The sequence below is a fragment of the Saccharomycopsis crataegensis genome, assembly GCF_037102585.1.
Source record: "Saccharomycopsis crataegensis DNA, jcf7180000000073, whole genome shotgun sequence".
Taxonomy (NCBI): Eukaryota; Fungi; Ascomycota; class Saccharomycetes; order Ascoideales; family Saccharomycopsidaceae; genus Saccharomycopsis; species Saccharomycopsis crataegensis.
The window spans coordinates 2,270,259-2,289,269 of NW_027043820.1; the positions used below are offsets into that span (position 1 = coordinate 2,270,259).

The following is a 19,011-nucleotide window of genomic DNA, read 5'->3' on the forward strand; positions in this document are numbered from 1 at the left end:
AAATTCCCAAACCTACTCATTCTCTTTCCACCCTTCTCCTTCTTTCCCCAAAGAAAACCAAATACCCTACAATCCACTAAGAATGTCCTCAAATTCTACCGGATGTCCTGTATATTGGAACTCTGCCGAATTCGACTTGACTGCGTGTGGTAGACATATCCTTTTCGATACTGGCTTGCCATTACTTATCTTGGCGTCATCGCTCATTTACCTCTCCCATTACTATATCACGAACTTCAACCACTTCAAGCATCCAACTTTGCTTTTCACCCCTCAAGAAGCCCAACCTTTGCTCGGCAACAATGTTCAAGAATCAGAGTATTACGATGATGCTGACGAAGGTGAGTCTGCCCTGGTTGAACATTACGGGTCCACCACCGATGCGTCAGTGTCTAAAGGCGAATTGATTAAAAGACAACATTTCGATATCCACTCTTTGAAATTCACTAATGAAGATGGCTCTCCTCATGGAAAAACCCTTATGGTATACCGTAACTGTGCTGAGCGTCTGAAACTTATCACTGAAGAATTCATCTTAATTGGGCAATTCTTACTTCATTTAGCCGTGTTTAGCATGTCATCATTAAATTCCGAATGGTCAAATGACAATTCTGCCGCTGTTCGTTTGGGATTCTGGACTTATTTTTTGGCCATTGGTACTCTCAGATTATTGAATATCAATAATACCTGGCTCTTTTATCACAAATACTGTCCAAACTTGTGGGCTAACTCCACTTTTGCTTACACTTTGCTTTTCATTGTCAATATGATTCTCACTCGTTCTTTTGTTGTCAATGATTACGCAAACTCTTTCACTAGCAAATACTACCTTTCTCAGGTCATTATTTCTGTGGCTTTATTCCTCCTCACCTGGACTTCCACCATTGGCGATAAGCCAGTCAAATTATACAAAGTTGGTGACATGATTCCATCTCCTGAAAACAACATTTCTTTGCTTTCTTTTTCCATTTACGACTGGATTGACCCAATGATCATGAAAGCTTATCGCTCAGGTATCACCACTTCAGACATTTGGAGTTTGAGAGATGATGATTATGCTTATGTGGTACTCAAAAAATTCGAAGATTTCAAAACCAGTTCTCGTTTCGCTTTGAAATTATTCAAGTATTTCAAAGGCTTGTTTGGTTTGCAAGCGGCCTTAACCATTCTTGAATCATTCTTGATGTTTGCCCCAACTTATTTCTTGAAAAAACTCTTGGAATACGTTCAAGCTCCAGAAAAAACTCCAACTAACTTGGCTTGGTTTTATTTGTTTTTGATGTTCTTTTTGAGATTGACCAATACTTTGTGCTTTGGGGTAGCTTTGTTCCTTGGTAGAAGAATCTGTATTAGAATGAAGGCCATCATCATTGGGGAAATTTATTCTAAGGGTTTAAGACGTAAAATGGCCGTCAATAACAAGAGTAGCAGTTCATCTAGCAAATCTGACTCTGAGGAAACTGATGACAAGAATAAAGAAGATGCTAAAGGTAAAGAGTCTTTGGACGATGAACAGATTAGAGATATTGGTGGAATTATCAATTTGATGTCTGTCGATGCTTTCAAAGTGTCTGAAATTTGTGGGTACTTGCACTATTTTGTTAGTGGGGCCTTGTCTTCATGTATTTCCATCGTTTTCCTCTATCAATTACTTGGTTGGAGTGCCCTTGTTGGTGCAATTGCCATTGTTGCCCTTTTGCCAGTTAACTATAAGATTTCCTTAAAAGTTGGTGATTTGCAAAAGAAAATTTTAGGGATTACCGATAAGAGAATTCAAAAGTTGAACGAATCTTTGAACTCCATTAGAATCATCAAGTTCTTTACTTGGGAATCTAAATTTTACAATCAAATTCTCGATGTTCGTTCTGAAGAATTGGCTGCATTGAAAACTAGATTGCTTGTGTCTGTCGGTGGTAATTTCTTATCATTCTTAATCCCAACTTTTGTCACCATTTTGTCATTCAGTTGTTACATTTATATCGAAGGTAATGTTTTGACCACCCCTGTGGCCTTCACCTCGTTGTCTCTTTTCAATTTGCTCAGAATTCCTCTTGATGATTTGGCTTACATGTTGTCATTTGTTATTCAATCCAAGGTTTCTCTTGACAGAGTTAATGATTTCTTGGATGAGCCAGAAACTTCTAAATATGAGCAACTTAGTGAACCTCGTGACGCTAATTCTCCAATTACCGGTTTCCAAAATGCCAGTTTTGCCTGGGACGCTAACTCGAGTTCTGATTTCAAATTGAGAGATTTGGACATTGAATTTAAACAATCTAAATTGAATATTATTATCGGTGCTACCGGTTCTGGTAAGACCTCTCTTCTTTTGGCATTGCTTGGGGAAATGGAAAAGATCAAGGGTAAAGTCTTCCTTCCTGGTGCTGCAAACGCTCGTTCTGCCCTTATTCCTGATCCAAAAACCGGTCTCACCGATTCTGTTGCTTATTGTGCCCAAGCTGCTTGGTTATTGAACGATTCTATCAAAAATAACATTTTATTCGCTGCTCCTTATAATGCCAAGCGTTATAAAGCCGTGGTTGCCGCTTGTGGTCTTTCTCGTGATTTTGAAATCTTGGAATACGGTGATGCTACCGAAGTTGGGGAAAAAGGGATTACTTTATCTGGTGGTCAAAAGCAACGTGTGTCCCTCGCCCGTGCTTTGTATTCTTCTTCGAAAACCGTGTTGTTGGATGACTGTCTTTCTGCTGTCGATTCTCATACCGCTCTTTGGGTTTATGAAAACTGTATTACTGGTAAGTTAATGGAAAACAGAACATGTTTGTTGGTCACCCATAATGTGGCATTAAGTGTCAAAAGAGCCCAATGGGTCGTGGTATTGGACAATGGTAAAATTCAACTCCAAGGTACTCCAAAGAAATTATTAGAAGATGGTTACTTTGGTGACGATAAATTGATTGAAGCTGCCATTTTAAACGAAGAAGACACCCATGTGGCCATTGTTGAAGATGTTGAAGAAGAAGATGAAAACGAAGTCACCGCAATTTCTGTTAATTTGGTTTCTAACAGACGTGCATCCCACGTGGCTGGTCCAAGAGGTTCTAGTTTGCCATATGATATTGACAATAATGAAGAAGAACTTCAATTGGAAAGAGTTGTCTCTAAAGTTAGTACCATTGCTACTAGAGTTACTACCACCGCTGATAATGGTGAAACAGACGCTCCAGTACACAATTTGATCAAAGAAGAAGCTAAGGCAGAAGGGGTTGTTAGTTTGGACGTTTATATCTTTTACGCTAAGCGTTTTGGTAGTTATTTCATCTGGGGATTCTTATTGGCGTTGTTTGTCGGTTCTCAAATCGTGAACATTGGTCAATCTTGGTGGGTGCGTCGTTGGGCTTACGATTCCGAATCTGGTAATATCTCCATCAATCTTTTTGGTACCACCAAAGTTTTCAGTACCGGTACTGTGATGGCTGATTTTGTTAGTAATGAAAAATTATGGAAATCTCCAATGGGTTATATTTTGACCGATGACCATGGCGCTTCACTTCACAATACTGCTTTCTACATGACAGTGTACACTGGTATCGGGTTCTGTTTTGCATTCATTTGTTGTTTCAGAGATTACATGGTGTTTGTTCAAGGTATCGAAGCCTCGAATTCCATCTTTGTTGAATTGTTGGATAAAGTGTTCCGCGCCAAGATTAGATTCTTCGATGCCACCCCAATTGGCCGTATCATGAACCGTTTCTCCAGAGATATCGAATCCATTGATCAACAATTGGCGCCAATGGCTCAAGGGGGGTTCATTTCTTTGATTGTCACTGCTTCTACCCTTGTGTTGATTGTTTCCATCACCCCTGCATTCTTTTTGTTCGCGGTGTTCATCATGGGAATGTTTTATTTGATTGCCGTATTTTATTTGACGTTGTCTCGTGAATTGAAACGTTATGAATCAATCTCTAGATCTCCTATCCATCAACATTTCAGCGAAACTTTGATTGGGGTCACCACCATCAGAGCTTATGGTGACGAGCACCGTTTTATGCGTCAAAACTTGGACAAGATTGATAAGAATAATGGACCATTCTTCTACTTGTGGGTGGCTAACCGTTGGTTACATTTAAGAGTTGATACCGCGGGGTCTTTTGTCACTTTTTTCGCTGGGGCATTTGTGATTTTGAGTGTCAATTATCTTGATGCCGGTCTTGCTGGTTTATCTCTTTCTTATGCTATCTCCTTCACCGAATCTGCGTTATGGATTGTTAGACTTTATGCCGAAGTGGAAATGACCATGAATTCTGTTGAAAGATTGCAAGAATACTTGGATATTGAACAAGAACCAGCACAATTCGTTCCAGAAACCCAACCACCAAAGTCGTGGCCAAGCAAGGGGGAAATTGAAGTTAAAGATTTGTCACTTAGATATGCTCCAGAACTACCACAAGTCATCAAGAATGTATCCTTCAATGTGGAAAGTACTTCTAAAGTGGGGATTGTTGGCAGAACCGGGGCTGGTAAATCCACGATTATCACCGCATTATTTAGATTCTTGGATCCTGAAACCGGACACATTAAGATTGACGGGATTGATATCACTAGCATTGGGTTGGACGCTTTACGTCAAGCCATCACCATCATTCCACAAGATCCAACTTTGTTCACTGGTACCATTCGTTCGAACCTTGATCCATTTGACGATAAGACTGATGTAGAAATCTACGAAGCGTTACGTCGTGTCAACTTGATTTCTATGGATGAATTCAATGCTTTACAAACCATTGCCCAATCAACTGTCGATAATAATGAAGATTCCGGAGAAAATGTCAACAAGTTTTTGGATTTGGACAGTAATGTCGAAGAAGGTGGTAAGAACTTGTCACAAGGTCAAAGACAATTAATGTGTTTGGCAAGATCTTTACTCAGAGCTCCAAAGGTGATTTTGTTGGACGAAGCCACCGCATCTATCGATTATAACAGTGATGCCAAGATCCAACAAACCATTAGAAGTGAATTCGGAGGCAGTACGATTTTGACCATCGCTCATAGATTGAGATCGATCATTGATTACGATAAGATTTTGGTGATGGACGCCGGGGAAGTCAAAGAGTACGATGAGCCTTGGAAATTGGTATCTGATCAAAGTACAATCTTCTACAGTATGTGTGCCAATTCTGGGGAATTGGATACTTTATTGGAAGAAGCTAAGGGAGCATATGAAAAGAAGCATGGTTCAGCCTAAGTTTGGTGATCATCAAATCATGTTTTTTTTTTGTTTTTTTTTTTTCTATGCTGTTATTTCTAATATTTTGATTTTCCCTTTGTTCTTTTATTCCTTCTATTTCCATCATTCCCATCACACCTTATTTTATTCCATTCCATCCAATTCATATAATAGATTCCTTTCTGTTTTATCATTTTATTTTCATATTTTTATTATTTTTTTTTAGTGCTGTGTTTTTGTCGTCATGTTTTTTTATTCATAGGTTACATACTAAAACTGAATTTTGCCTTACTGATTGTTGTATTTTCGATTACTTTATCTTTGTCTTTGTCTTCGTCTTTTTTTTAAAAAAAAAAATATTCATATAAATCACAAGTTTAAATTATTAACTCCTAATATTTTTCCTACAATTTATGTCTATATGTAATAAAAGCCCGACGTTAAAAAGATGTTATATATAATACAGTGAGTGTAAAGAAGGCTTCTGCTTGTAGAACCAAGCCTACTAGAAATCTAAAGAAAAACAAACAAGAAAAAAGATCTAATAAAACCCATTATTTGGTGGAGTCTAATGTGACATTGACAGTTCCGTCCAGCGACTGGAGAATCCCATTGTTGATCACCTCGTTCCCGTCATTCTCATCGTAATTTATATCTTGCTGATGTTTCACGATAAAGCTGAATGCTGAGGATTTAATTAAAGTAAATAATAGACCGATCTTGTTCTCCAAGAACCGAAGTTGTTCGATCAATTGTGGTGTTGGCGATTTGTTCAAGGTTTCTAGTTGGTGGTTGATTTTCTTAAGCTGGCGAAGCGCAAGCTGGTATTGTGCTAGTACCTCATACTCTGTGTCGTTTACCTGGGTTCTGTCTATTGATTCTTCCATTAGTAACTATTTCCTTCATCATTATATCAGCATCATCATCATCTCATCTACAGGCGATTTTGTGTGTTTATTATCGCGCCTCCCTCCCTTGCCAGGGCTTCTAAAAGACAAAAAAAAAAAAAAAAAGTGGCAGGTTAGGGGCCCCCCACCTGAAATTGCTAGTTGCTTCAACTGAGAATTGCCTATTATCATTATTCTTTACTACTGTTATATTATATAGGAAACCAGGAAGGATAATCCGTATGTACATCATTGACGATATATGTTAAACCTCATCAGTCACTGATACCATGTCTTCCACAGCTACATCCACCGTCTCGCCTGGTCAAGCAGATGAAAAACTGCGTCTAGAACCACCATTTATCACCAAACCAACAGTATCACCACTGACCGCGAGCACTGGTCAGAATGCCACTGCCAATTTGACTAAAGAATCCGTGGCTTCAAAGTCGGAACAACCAGCACCATACTTGCAAAAAGAAGACTACAAAGAAGCTGAAGCGACTACAACTACCACCACCACCACTTCGACAGAAACTAACCCATTATTCCAAAAACGTAAAATCTTGCAAAAAAAGAAACCAGAACCAAAAAACTACACGAAATTGCTTTGGACTATTGGCCATGTTTTGGCATTGATATCTGGTTTGGTGTTTATCTACATTTATTTTGTACATTTCAAGTCCAGAAGAGGCTTGTATTCGATGATCGCTTATCGGGCATCATTGATCGGGTCAATACTTGCTTATACCATGTCGATTTTCTCAAAGTTTGGTTTAAGCATGCCTAATTTCTTTGCATTAATCACTACGGAAAATTTCCAATACTTGTTGTTATGTGTCGTGTGGGTTTTCACCAGATCGTCAGTGTTCAAGATTGCCCCATACATCATCATCAGTTTCCTTCAATTGAGCAAGCAATTCAATTTGATTGGCAAATACCCAAAAAGCCTTGTTAAAGGATTGGCGATGATGATTTCCTACAATGAATTGATGGTGGTGGCAGTGCTTCTCGTCAACACTTTGATGATGAGAGGTACTTCGGGTTTTGCTCTCGTGACGTTCTTGTTATTCTACTGGTTGAGAATTGTGTATTCCGAATCAACAAAGTTGTTTTTCAAGGATTTTGCAGAAACCGTCGATGCAAGAATTATTTGCAAGTGCCCGCCAGCAGTGCAAGTGCAATTCCACCGGTTTATGATGAGTGCCCAAGTTAAGGGAGAAAAGGTCGAAGAGACTTTCCACTCGATGAAAGAAACTAGTAAAGATATTAAGGCTGCTGCTGATTGTAAAGTGAGCATTGCTAAAGACACTGATAAACAAGAAGTTTTTGAAACTGCTTCAAAAACTACTGGTCGTGGAGATGTCAATATTTCTGCTTCTGAGAAAAAGCCTGACGAGCCAAGCAAATAAAAGGAAAAAAAAAAATTGGTTAGCTATTATATTTTACACTCATTATATTATTATTTATTTCTCAGAAAATGGAGGTATATTATTATATATATGTTTTGTGAGTTGTAGAAGATGAGTAAAGAGTAGTAATGACTGCGAGCACCGCCATTACGTAATCGCCCAAGGCAAAAAATCCGAAAATTTCTCTAAAATTTCGGGATAACTCAGGTGGCCGTTGCACCTACTCAACAATACCTATAATAACAACAACAACAACAACAACAACAACAACAACAAGTGCTACCCATTTTGCTACTAAATATATTAACCCCAGTATCCTCTTGAATTCCCGGCTCCATCTACACTGGTGTTTCTGGCTGTTTTCTTGTTTTTTGTGGATCTGGCATCTTGTCACTAGGTAATATCGACTGATAATGGCCTATTAGCGATGATATTTCTGGTAAGTTTTGTTTTCTACCCTTTTGAACCTATTTAATTGAAAAGGTATATACCTTATCAAATAGGATACTCAAGTGAATTTTTACTAACCTCTATAGAACATTAAAAGTATCTTGAAAAAGAATTCCAACAAACATGTTGCTGGCTCATCTACAAAAAATGGCAATTCCTTAACATCCGGTTACGTCAAGAAGGATAAAAAGAAATCACTGTCGACCAAACAAAAGGAAAAAAAAGTTTCTGAGAGTATCCCTGCAAATGTCCAAGATACCATCACCCAGGCTGCTGTGGTTAAAAAATCGACGACGACAACGACGACGACGGTGCTGTTGACTACTACTCTGACTCCTACTGGCGACACTCTGTACATTGAATTGGCTAATAAATATTCCCTTCTTGAAATTATTGGCGATGGGGCGTTCTCTACGGTTTACAGAGCTATTGATCATAATAATAACGATCGATATGTGGCGATCAAAATCATTGACAAGCATTCGATCAACGAGACCCAGCGGAAAGCGATTCTCAAAGAAATCAACATTATGCAGAAGTTGGACCATAAGAATATCATCAAGCTCTATGACTCGATAGAATCGCAAGATAATTTCTTTTTAATCTTGGAATATTGTGCCGGTGGTGAAATATTCAAACAAATCATCAATTTCACTTATCTTAGTGAAGAGCTTTCTCGACACATCATCATCCAGGTGGTCAACGCTATCAAATATTTACATGAAGAAATCGGAGTAGCACACCGAGACATTAAACCCGAGAATTTGTTGTTCATTCCTTGTGATTATAAACCTCGTACTTCCGCGGAATTTGCAAAATCAAAACGAGAATCCGATGGCGATGATAAACTCGACGAAGGTTATTTTATCAAAGGCATAGGCGGTGGTGGTATAGGGGTGGTGAAATTGGCGGATTTCGGGCTCTCCAAAGTGTTGTGGAATACCACCACCCAAACTCCTTGTGGAACTGCCGGATACACTGCGCCGGAAATTGTGAAAGTTGAAAAATATGATAAATCCGTGGATTTATGGGCCATCGGGTGTGTGTTATACACTTTGCTATGCGGGTTCCCGCCATTCTACGACGATAATAACGATCAAGTCAAATTGTTAAAAAAGAGTTTAAAAGGAGAATACGAGTTCTTGAGCCCGTGGTGGGACGAAATTAGCAACGATGCCAAGTACATGGTGAAGAAATTGTTAAATGTCAACCCTTTGAAAAGATACAGTATTGACCAAATGTTATCTGATCCATGGATAACCAAGGGCAACTTCCAATCGTTGAAAAAATCTTATAGTTACAACGAGAAAAATAATGTGGATTATTTCCCAAATTATAGAAAATTGGTGATTGAACAGAAAGTAGATGACAAAGTGGCCCCTATAGAGCACCAACCTGAAGCCCATGGCAATGATATATCCTTGAATACTCCTAACCGAATCAATCCCAATAGCAGTGAAGGTGGTGTGTTGATCGCTAAAGAAAAGAAATACAAGAGCATATTTAACAAGCACATTGAGATTCAAAGAGAAAACTCTGCGTTATTTACTTCTTGCGAACTGGCCATAAACCACGCCCCATCTCCCTTACAACAATTGAAAGAAGAAGAAGATCGGCAGTCCGCGTCATCGTCGTCGCAAGAATCCACTAATAGAGACTTCATCAAGGATGACAATACCCCTACTGCTACTATATTAACCAGAATTACAAAAGCCGATACCAAACATAAACCCGCACCAATCCTCATTACTGATCTGAATTTCCAGGCATCGCAAATCACTGATCACAAGTCTATTCCCCTGTCGATCAGTATAAATCAAACGAAAATTGAAGTCGACGAAAAATCACATACCAATGTTTCCAGTCTCACTGATAGCCTATTAGCGGTATCATTTTCCAAGAAAAAGAAGAGCTCGTTACCTAGAACTCCTTGTCCAAAAGACGTGAAGTTCTCCCAGTCGTATCATTGTGAGGACGAAGAAGATGAAGAAGAAAACTGCGGAACGTATGATGATGATGACGGATTCGACGACAATGATAGTAGTGATGTTAGTAGCAGCAGAAGCTTCAAAGTACAACAAACACAGCATGAAATTTCATTGAACGTGGGTGGATCAAACTCCCCATTTACACAATCTATCAACGGTGATTCAGCAACTAGACAAAGCTTTGATAGCCAAGTGATAAGCAATTCAATGGAACCATCGCTAAATAATTTTAGTTTAGATTTGAACCATTCGGTGATGTTGGAGAGAAGAAGAAAATCTAATGTTCATAGTATATTAAGCCAAAAGACAATTCCAGCGAGCAGTGCTTCCACTATTAACACTTGAAATCTGGGAATTTTTTCTGTGTCCTTAATATCATGTTGTTTCTTTTTTTTTTTTTTGCTGTTTTTGTTTAGTTTTTATTTTATGAATCCATTTCAATTCTTTTTTTGGGCTTTCTTTATGATATTTTTGGGAATTCTTGTTTAAAAATTTGTCTTTTATTGAAAAGAAAACGTTATCTTGTTTCTCTGATTATGAGTTTTTGTTTTTGTTTATATGTTTTTTGTTTTTTATTGTTTGTTTGTTCATGTTATATTTAAAGAAATTGCATCAATTTATTTTTTGGTTACCTCATGTTTATTCTTGGAAGCATATCAATATAATATACTAATTACTTTGTTTCAAAAAAAAAAAAAAAATATCATTTTATCAATTTTAGTTTCCTACAATAGATAAAGAATGAGAAAAAAAAATAGAGAAATCCGTTCTTGAAAGTCCGATTCTATGATTATTATTAGAAATATACAGGTATAGTACATACGTCATCAAAAATATTTTTGCTTTTTTTTTTCAATCAAGTTATTGTTTGAGTTGTTCTTATCTTTCCCCCATTATTGATCGCCTTAAGTCGGTTAGATAATGACTTTTCATTGGTGTTGTTTCCAAAAGTATTGTCATCATCCTCACTATCGTCTTCAAAATCATCAGAAATCTGAGAGTCATAATCCGACGCGTAAATCTCCACCTGTGGAGCAAGAGGCCGTTTTGTTAAATTCGTGGTTTTGGCAGCCAGTGGAGATTGATTATACCTGGTTCCAAGCTTTGGATGTCTCAGAGGAGTTATGTTGGTGATTTTGATCGGGCCAGAGGACGTGGATGAGTTTTTAGAGATGTCGACTAATGAAGAAGACAAAGAAGAAGAAGAAGAAGTAATTAACCTTGGTGAAGTCTTGGTGAATGATCTTGTTGTTGTTGATGGGGAGAAGTTTGAATTTTCTATTATTGTGGTTGGCTCATTAGAAATTTCGGGATCGTGCTCATCACCGTGATTTTGAGGATTGTCAGATTTATACGATTTTTGGGGCTTATCATTTTGATTCTTGTGTGTTATTATTGTTTGTTCCGACACAGGATCTTCGAGTTTGTTGTGTGTTGTGGTTGTTTGGTTTGGAACATTGTTTTCATTAGGAATATCCATTTCACCAGATTGCCTTGATCCAGATAAAGAAGTTTCTTCCTCATCATCACTCAAAGAATGCTCAAAATCCCCACTTCGTTCACTATTACTGCTTGTGCCGCTTTTTATTGCCCCATCTAAATGATCTAGTAACTTTTTGGGGATTTCAATGGGTCTTGGCGGTCCATGCAATTTCATGATTCTTGTAGGATTTTTCCTCTTCTTTGACCTTCTCTTCGGGGATTCCGATAATCTTCCTGTATTTTTTGTCTTTGGCATTGGTAATCCCACAATTATCCTCGATGTTCTCCGTGATGATTGAAGTCGAGGACCAGAAATTCTCAATAGCTTGGTACTAAGTGGTTCTTCCTCTGTCGCGGGCTTTTTTGTAAGTTTCTTTGTCTTTACCACTGGGGTTGGCAAATTATTTGGTGATAGAGGTTTCATTGGTTTCGATATTATTATCTTATTGTTGTCCAATGGTGTCAAAGGTCGACGACTCATTGTTCTATTATAGAGGTTTCTTGATATCGGTGAGTTCTGCACCCTATTCAAAGAAGGTTTACCCTTTGTCAACCCCACCGGTCTTATTCGCTGTTTCACTGGCATAATATCATCTAATGGACGATTATTAACTGGATGGTCTCGATCCCCTAACTTAGACATGGACCCTGTCTTATTATTATTATTATTATTATCATTATTATTTTGCTGACTTTGTTTAACAAACGCCCCGCTCAAATCACGTTCATGTTCTCCAATAAGCCCCCCAACTTCAATCATATAGCTAGATAAATGGAACTGCTGGCCTTCTTGTATGGTGGTGTCCTTCTTCACAAATTCTTCTGCTAATTTGGCCCCGGTGATCCCATCGATCAATACTACTTTCCGGTTAAAAGTGTAGTATTTGAGAGTCCCGTCGTGCCAGGTCTTGGTTTTTTGGAATTTCTGTTTGGTGAACAATGCCTCATACTCAATCACTCTGGCATTCCTTAGGGACTCCTCGTCCATATTAATGGTGTAGTATAATCTTATATATATGATACGGTACTTGTAGTAGACATCACAAAACTGACGCGTTTTTTAATTATATTTTTCTAACCTGGTGCATGTGACGGGGGAAATTCCTGGCGTAAATAAATAGATGAAGAATAAATAAGGAATGAATAAATATAATTCATTGGGAGAACTGTTTACGGGATTTAATTATAAAAGAAATGGATTTCAAGAAAGAGTTCACCGATATCAAAAAAGCTTCGAATTTGATCAACATCACTCTACAATCCAAAGGGTTTCTCCAAGTTGCTGACGATAATTCAACCAGCGATAAGCTCAATGGCCAAAAACTATTGTTTTGTTCAGTAGACTATCATTCATTAATGGAATTCGATATTGCACCGTTGATGTTTGATAATACTGACCAAGATGAAACCTTGATACGAGACAAATTGAAGAAAACCATGATTTTAAATGAGAAGTTGGTGAATAACGACAAAAACGTCATCAATGTTTTATACTCGTTACTCAAGAATTTGGAAGACTCTAAAGATCAGAAATCCCAGTTTCTCGAAAAACTAAAGGACAAGGACTCGGAGATCAAGAGTTTACAACTGGAAAATCGACATTTGACAAAACAGTTGGCCAAGCAGAAAAGTGTCAATGTCGAAACTCTGGTGAGTTTTCAAGTACAATCACAATTAATGCAAGCTAATAAATTGAGGATCCATGAGGATCTGCTAGAATTGAAGAAACTACAAAATACCATCAAATCATTAAAATCACATCATCAAATTGAACTTAGAAGAAAAGATGTGGAAATCAGTAATTTAAAGGATAAACTACTAGGGAAAGATTTTTCATATTCGGCCAGTAGTAATAACAGTAAAGACAACAATTCTTGCTATACAATGTTATCGCAGGGCACTCCAAACCTTGATTTTGATGACCCGATTCAGGTCCCCGCGACTAACAAATTCTCTCAGAGGCCATTGGTAAATGGGGTATTTGATAAAGAAATGGAAAAATTGATGGTGGATTCTTCGGATTTGATCACCAATCTAACATTAGCCAATGGAGAGAACTTGGAAATTATCACAAAGACCAAAAATTATTTACAAGTTTTGGACAATTATTTGCGATTATTAATTAGCAATTTAAAGAATATGGCCAATAACGATGAAGAAGAAAATGAAATTTTGTCGAGAAACTTGAATCTTACAAAACCATCATCTCCGATAGTATTTTTTGAAGATAAGACTAATGGTGATTCTAGTAATATGACACACCATGACAGTAACACTACCATAGAAGTCACAAATACTTTAATAAATTTAAGTACTATTGGGGAGGTGCAAAACCAATTGATGAACAATTTGACAAGGTTACACGGGACGGTTGAATCATTAATTGAATATAATACTGGAGATACACTGGGGCCAAGTAATTCCAAAAGTAAGGAAGAAGTGGAATCCTTGAAAATAAAGGTTAAGGAATTGAAATCAGAGTTGCTGAAGGTTAAACAGAATTGGCAGAGTGCTATTGATACCATGGAGGATTGGAAGAATTATCGTAATCAGCAGAATAATAATAATAGTAGTAGTAGTATTAGCAGTAGTAATAGTGTAGAATAATGTTAATGATATGATTATAGTTCCCAAAATATCTTTTCTTGAGTTATGCCTGTATTATACGTGTTATCTGTTGCACTCTCAAAACAATATTGTAACTCATCAAGATTAAGTGTTATCTCGGCAATCATCTCATCTCTGCGTTCAGATTATTAGCTTGTTTGTTTTTTTCTTTTGCTTCAGAATATCAATGATAGCTAATGGATTGATCAACATTATCCAAAAAAAGCCCAATTTATTCTTTCACCAATTCAAACGTAATAATCAATAGAGGATCGCCACTTCTAACCCCTTTAATTTCTTCATCAGGATGGACCGCTTTCAACACCCATCTAACACTACCAGCGCCTTCAACTTTATCGATTTTCTTATCCAAATAATACTTCAAATCGATTCCGAATCCTCCTGGCAACATGATCTTGAAATCGTTATTATCGAGCGATAACATATCAGTTTCAAACACAAACACGTAATAATTATTGGGGGATAATTTTGTGGCCTTTAAGTTATCAATATTGGTGAAATATTGCTGTCGGTCCCTAGGGTTTGTAGGGATTTCATTATTGTTTAACAATCCAGTGTGTTCATCGATATTCGTGGAAAATTCGTCGTCATTTTCTATGATCTTCACCTTGTTGAAACTGGACATTGCTCTTCCATAAAGCCAAGGCCCATTTTCATCGTCGTATAAATCACCATCAACACTGGGGTCGACTAAATATTTGAATACTCGCAAGGCGGTACTGGTACCGTAGGGCAAGAACTCTCTAACGGGATAAGAGAAATCGTTGCCGAACAACAAGCGATCAGCGCGGATCGAGACTTTTGGTTTGATTTGGATAACCATCTTCAAATTGTGTTTGTCGGTATTATCGGGATAATTGGCAAAGCTGTGAGATTCATGGTGGGTTGATCCTTGGAAATTCTTGATATACACCGCCAATTTGACGTGAGCCAAAGGTCCATCAAGACTGATGATATCCTTGGGGTTGTTGACGGGGACAATACAAGGGTTTTTAGGGTTGTACTCTGTGGCAGCAGAGATCTTCAAGCGTGTTTTGCTCATGTTTGGTATACTTCTTGTATTGTTATTATATGATTAATGAATACTTCTCTTCTGTTTATCATGATTATCATCGATGAGAAAGTATACCATCACTGCGGGACATTGCGCCGTTTGGGAAGAAAAAAAATGGGGCAAGACGGCACCAGCAGCACTTTCTATTTTAGATCTCTTTCTGTCTTTTTGCCAAAAGGTTTTTCTTAAGAGATGCTCAAGACTTTTGTCAGCAGAACCTTTGCCACCTCCCCAGCAATCACAAACAAAATGGCAGTTCCTCTGTTGCTCCCAGCCCAAATCTTCAATCACAAGAACTGGCTCAAAGATCTCGAGCACAAAAAGTACCCAGCAAAGCAGCATGTATTGAACGTCAAACAACATTTCCTCAAGAAATCCAGCAATTTCAATCCTAACGAGGTGTTCTTCTTTATTAGCGGTGAGCATCTCACATTGTACCCTTACTGTGACCAATCTCCTCCATTCAGACAAAACCGATACTTTTATTACTTGACCGGGGTCAACATCCCAGGGTCTCACGTACTTTTCAACCTCAAAGATGAGAAAACAACCTTGTTTTTACCAGACATTGATAACGATGATGTGATGTGGAGCGGTATGCCAATGGGTCTTAAAGAAGCCCAAGAGACTTTTGACGTTGATGAAGTGAAATATTCCAAAGACTTGGAAGATATTCTCCATAATATCGCAACATTTGGCAATAATACGATCTTGACCACCGATTTGAACGCCGCCAACAACAACTACACCCAATACTTGATGCCTGGTAACCAGGATTTTTTTTACGCTTTAGATGAATCGAGATTGATCAAAGATGAATACGAATTAGCATTGATGAGACACGCTGCCCAAATCACCGATAATTCCCATTTGGCAACCATGAGTGCGGTACCAATTGAAGAAAATGAAGGGCACATTCATGCGGAATTTGTGTATCATTCGATTCGTCAAGGGTCGAAGAGCCAAAGTTACGATCCAATTTGTTGCTCGGGTCCAAATTGTGGGACGTTGCACTATATCAAGAATGATGAAACCATTGGCAATAGAGAAAGCATTTTGATCGATGCGGGGGCAGAATGGAGCTGTTATGCGAGTGATGTCACCAGATGCTGGCCAGTCAATGGTAAATGGTCTGCTGAACATTTGGAAATTTACAATATTGTTCTTGAAATGCAGGCAGAAACCATGAAACTTATCAAGCCAGGACAAAGTTGGGAAGAATTACATTTATTGGCACACAAGATCATGATCAAAAGATTCCTAGGGTTGGGGATTTTTGAAAATGGTACCGAAGAAGAGATTTATGCCAGTGGGATTTCCGGATCATTTTTCCCACATGGGTTGGGTCATTTATTGGGTATGGATACTCATGACGTTGGTGGATACGCCAATTATGACGATCCAAATCCATTACTCAAGTATTTGAGATTGCGTCGTCCATTGAAAGCTGGAATGGTGGTCACTGATGAACCAGGGGTTTACTTCTCGCCATTTTTAATTGAGGATGGACTTAAGGACCCAAAGAAGGCCAAGTTTGTCAACCAAGAAGTATTGGAGAAGTATTGGAAGATTGGAGGAGTGAGAATTGAAGATGATATTATTATCACCAACGATGGATACGATAACATGACCCAAATAACCAAAGACCCGCAAGAAATTTCCAAAATTGTCATGGGTGGGATTCAAAAAGGTCGTTCGTATTTCCATGTTATTGTCTAATAATTAATGCCGTGATTTATTCTAACCTGAGCTTTATTTCTAAATGTAGTCAAACAATTAGTACCATAATTTACTATTATTTGATACTGTGTATATATAACTTACAAAATCAATTTTTGTTTTTAATTAATTTTTTGTATATTAAACTGGAATCTAATAAAGGTATAACTACTATAATAATGTTAGTTTAACAACTCCTTCTTCTTTTTCCTGTTATAAAGATTCCCACAAGTGATCTCCATAAACTCCTGATTTGGAATGGTTGTAATTATTATCAATTGTTATAATAATTGTTCAGAAAGTACCAAAAGTTCTCGACATAGTCTTTTAAGACAGGGATAACTGTAAAAAATAAAACTTCTCATCATTTAAAGGAATAATGAAATCACAACTGGAATAAACAGAAAAAACAGAACAATACCTACATTCTCAGTCACTTGCAATACTATAAAGATAATTAATAGAAATTGTTAAAAGAAGAAATTGAAATTGGCCAAAGTCGCCGCTTTTTATAGTAAAAAAAAAAAAAAAAAAAAACCGAGAAAAAATTGTTCTCCACGTGATGTCCGGGCAACGTTGATATTTTTTTTTTGTTTTTGTTGTTGGCGAAGGAGATCAAATTTCCACCACGTCGTTATTATTATCGCTGTCTGTGTTTCCTTCAACATCAATTGTCATCTCCAAAAACACTGTGGGTCCGTGCGTGTTTAGATTCCTGGATAGTGGAGACTAGAAATAAAAAAAATATATTCTCTGCTCAAATACAGAACCTCCAGGCTCATTGTTGGTTTTGTCTTTTGTTTTTGTTTTGTGCTAATTTGTTCATTATCACCAACACTTTTTGCCGGTTTATCATCCTTGTTGATCCATACCAGATTGCCACTCTTACGTCATAAACAACAACAACAACAACAACAACAATATTTTCCAATTGAATATTTATCATACCAATTCCCAATTTGCTACTGTTTTAAAAGGGCAATATAAATACTAATAATAATAATAATAATAATAATAATATTAATAATAATAATCATTCATCATGGCCATAGTTAGAAGTCCGCTTCTTCGTCAAATACGAAGAAAACCTTTGCATTTCTTGGGTCCCTTCACAGTAATAATCGTTTTGGCATTATTTATTTTATCGCCATCTACTCTCTCATCAATAAGTGGATTTAACAGTACCAAGACAAAATACAATTACACCCCAAAGACTGGATTTTTTGGCTCTTCTTCTAAAAATAAAAACTTCCAAAGCAATTTACCAGGCAATCATATCTCACATTATGACTTGAATAAATTGAAATCCACCCCTCGGGCAGCGTATAACAAAGAACGTATTTTGGTATTATCCCCAATTTCCCGGTTTTATAATGAGTATTGGGCCAACTTGTTGAAATTGACTTATCCAAGAGACGCCATGGAATTGGGTTTCATACTACCAAGAACCGCCGAAGGGGACGAAGCTCTCAAGAAATTGGAAAAGGCCATCAAGATTGTTCAGACCGGCCCAAAAGACGACCGGTTTGCCAAAATCACCATTCTTAGACAAGATAACGATGGGTTAGAATCACAACTTGAAAAAGACCGTCATGAGCTTCTGGTGCAAAAGGAAAGAAGAAAAAACATGGCCATTGCTAGAAACTCACTTCTTTTCACCTCTTTGAGTCCGTACACTTCATGGGTGTTGTGGCTCGATGCCGATATTATCGAAAGTCCTCCAACTTTGATCCAGGATTTGATCAGCCATGATAAACCAGTGATGTCTGCCAACGTTTACCAAAGATACAAGAACGATAAAGGTCAACCAGACATTCGTCCGTACGATTTCAACAACTGGGTCGAATCGGAAGAAGGGTTACGAATTGCCGAAAACATGGCAGACGACGAGATCGTTGTGGAAGGATACGCGGAAATCGCCACTTACAGACCTCTCATGGCCCATTTCTACGATAAGAATGGCGATGTCAATACCGAAATGCAATTGGATGGGGTTGGCGGTGGTGCCGTGATGGTCAAGGCTGACGTCCATAGAGATGGGGCAATGTTCCCGCCTTTCCCATTCTACCACTTGATTGAAACTGAAGGGTTTGCCAAAATGGCCAAAAGATTGGGTTATGAAGTGTTTGGCTTGCCTAATTACTTGGTTTATCATTACAATGAATGAATGAAATTATTTTGATGATTTTTTGGGGAGTGACTT

General features: G+C 37.8%; 9 protein-coding genes across 9 annotated transcripts; 6 read left to right on the forward strand and 3 right to left on the reverse strand. All coding sequences in view use genetic code 12, as the record gives it.

The window, feature by feature from the left end:
* Nucleotides 1–82: 82 nt before the first annotated feature.
* DASC09_017370 (uncharacterized protein) lies at nt 83–5,206 on the forward strand (the record flags this gene model as incomplete). Its single annotated transcript, XM_064995340.1, has 1 exon — nt 83–5,206. One exon carries the CDS (start codon nt 83–85, stop codon nt 5,204–5,206), a length of 5,124 nt encoding a protein of 1,707 aa, XP_064851412.1.
* A 536-nt stretch (nt 5,207–5,742) lies between these two features.
* DAD3 (Dad3p) lies at nt 5,743–6,075 on the reverse strand (the record flags this gene model as incomplete). Its single annotated transcript, XM_064995341.1, has 1 exon — nt 5,743–6,075. One exon carries the CDS (start codon nt 6,073–6,075, stop codon nt 5,743–5,745), a length of 333 nt encoding a protein of 110 aa, XP_064851413.1.
* A 290-nt stretch (nt 6,076–6,365) lies between these two features.
* Nucleotides 6,366–7,487, forward strand: DASC09_017390 (uncharacterized protein; the record flags this gene model as incomplete). The annotated part of the gene is made up of 1 exon (XM_064995342.1): nt 6,366–7,487. The coding sequence occupies one exon, from the start codon at nt 6,366–6,368 to the stop codon at nt 7,485–7,487; it is 1,122 nt and encodes a 373-aa protein (XP_064851414.1).
* A 427-nt stretch (nt 7,488–7,914) lies between these two features.
* On the forward strand, nt 7,915–10,270 carry DASC09_017400 (uncharacterized protein; the record flags this gene model as incomplete). Its single annotated transcript, XM_064995343.1, has 2 exons — nt 7,915–7,926; nt 8,024–10,270. 2 exons carry the CDS (start codon nt 7,915–7,917, stop codon nt 10,268–10,270), a joined length of 2,259 nt encoding a protein of 752 aa, XP_064851415.1.
* A 511-nt stretch (nt 10,271–10,781) lies between these two features.
* MTE1 (Mte1p) lies at nt 10,782–12,395 on the reverse strand (the record flags this gene model as incomplete). The annotated part of the gene is made up of 1 exon (XM_064995344.1): nt 10,782–12,395. The coding sequence occupies one exon, from the start codon at nt 12,393–12,395 to the stop codon at nt 10,782–10,784; it is 1,614 nt and encodes a 537-aa protein (XP_064851416.1).
* A 206-nt stretch (nt 12,396–12,601) lies between these two features.
* On the forward strand, nt 12,602–14,014 carry DASC09_017420 (uncharacterized protein; the record flags this gene model as incomplete). The annotated part of the gene is made up of 1 exon (XM_064995345.1): nt 12,602–14,014. The coding sequence occupies one exon, from the start codon at nt 12,602–12,604 to the stop codon at nt 14,012–14,014; it is 1,413 nt and encodes a 470-aa protein (XP_064851417.1).
* A 232-nt stretch (nt 14,015–14,246) lies between these two features.
* On the reverse strand, nt 14,247–15,077 carry DASC09_017430 (DUF1769 domain-containing protein; the record flags this gene model as incomplete). The annotated part of the gene is made up of 1 exon (XM_064995346.1): nt 14,247–15,077. One exon carries the CDS (start codon nt 15,075–15,077, stop codon nt 14,247–14,249), a length of 831 nt encoding a protein of 276 aa, XP_064851418.1.
* A 204-nt stretch (nt 15,078–15,281) lies between these two features.
* DASC09_017440 (putative Xaa-Pro dipeptidase) lies at nt 15,282–16,808 on the forward strand (the record flags this gene model as incomplete). Its single annotated transcript, XM_064995347.1, has 1 exon — nt 15,282–16,808. One exon carries the CDS (start codon nt 15,282–15,284, stop codon nt 16,806–16,808), a length of 1,527 nt encoding a protein of 508 aa, XP_064851419.1.
* A 1,042-nt stretch (nt 16,809–17,850) lies between these two features.
* Nucleotides 17,851–18,975, forward strand: DASC09_017450 (mannosyltransferase complex subunit MNN9; the record flags this gene model as incomplete). The annotated part of the gene is made up of 1 exon (XM_064995348.1): nt 17,851–18,975. One exon carries the CDS (start codon nt 17,851–17,853, stop codon nt 18,973–18,975), a length of 1,125 nt encoding a protein of 374 aa, XP_064851420.1.
* Nucleotides 18,976–19,011: the final 36 nt, after the last annotated feature.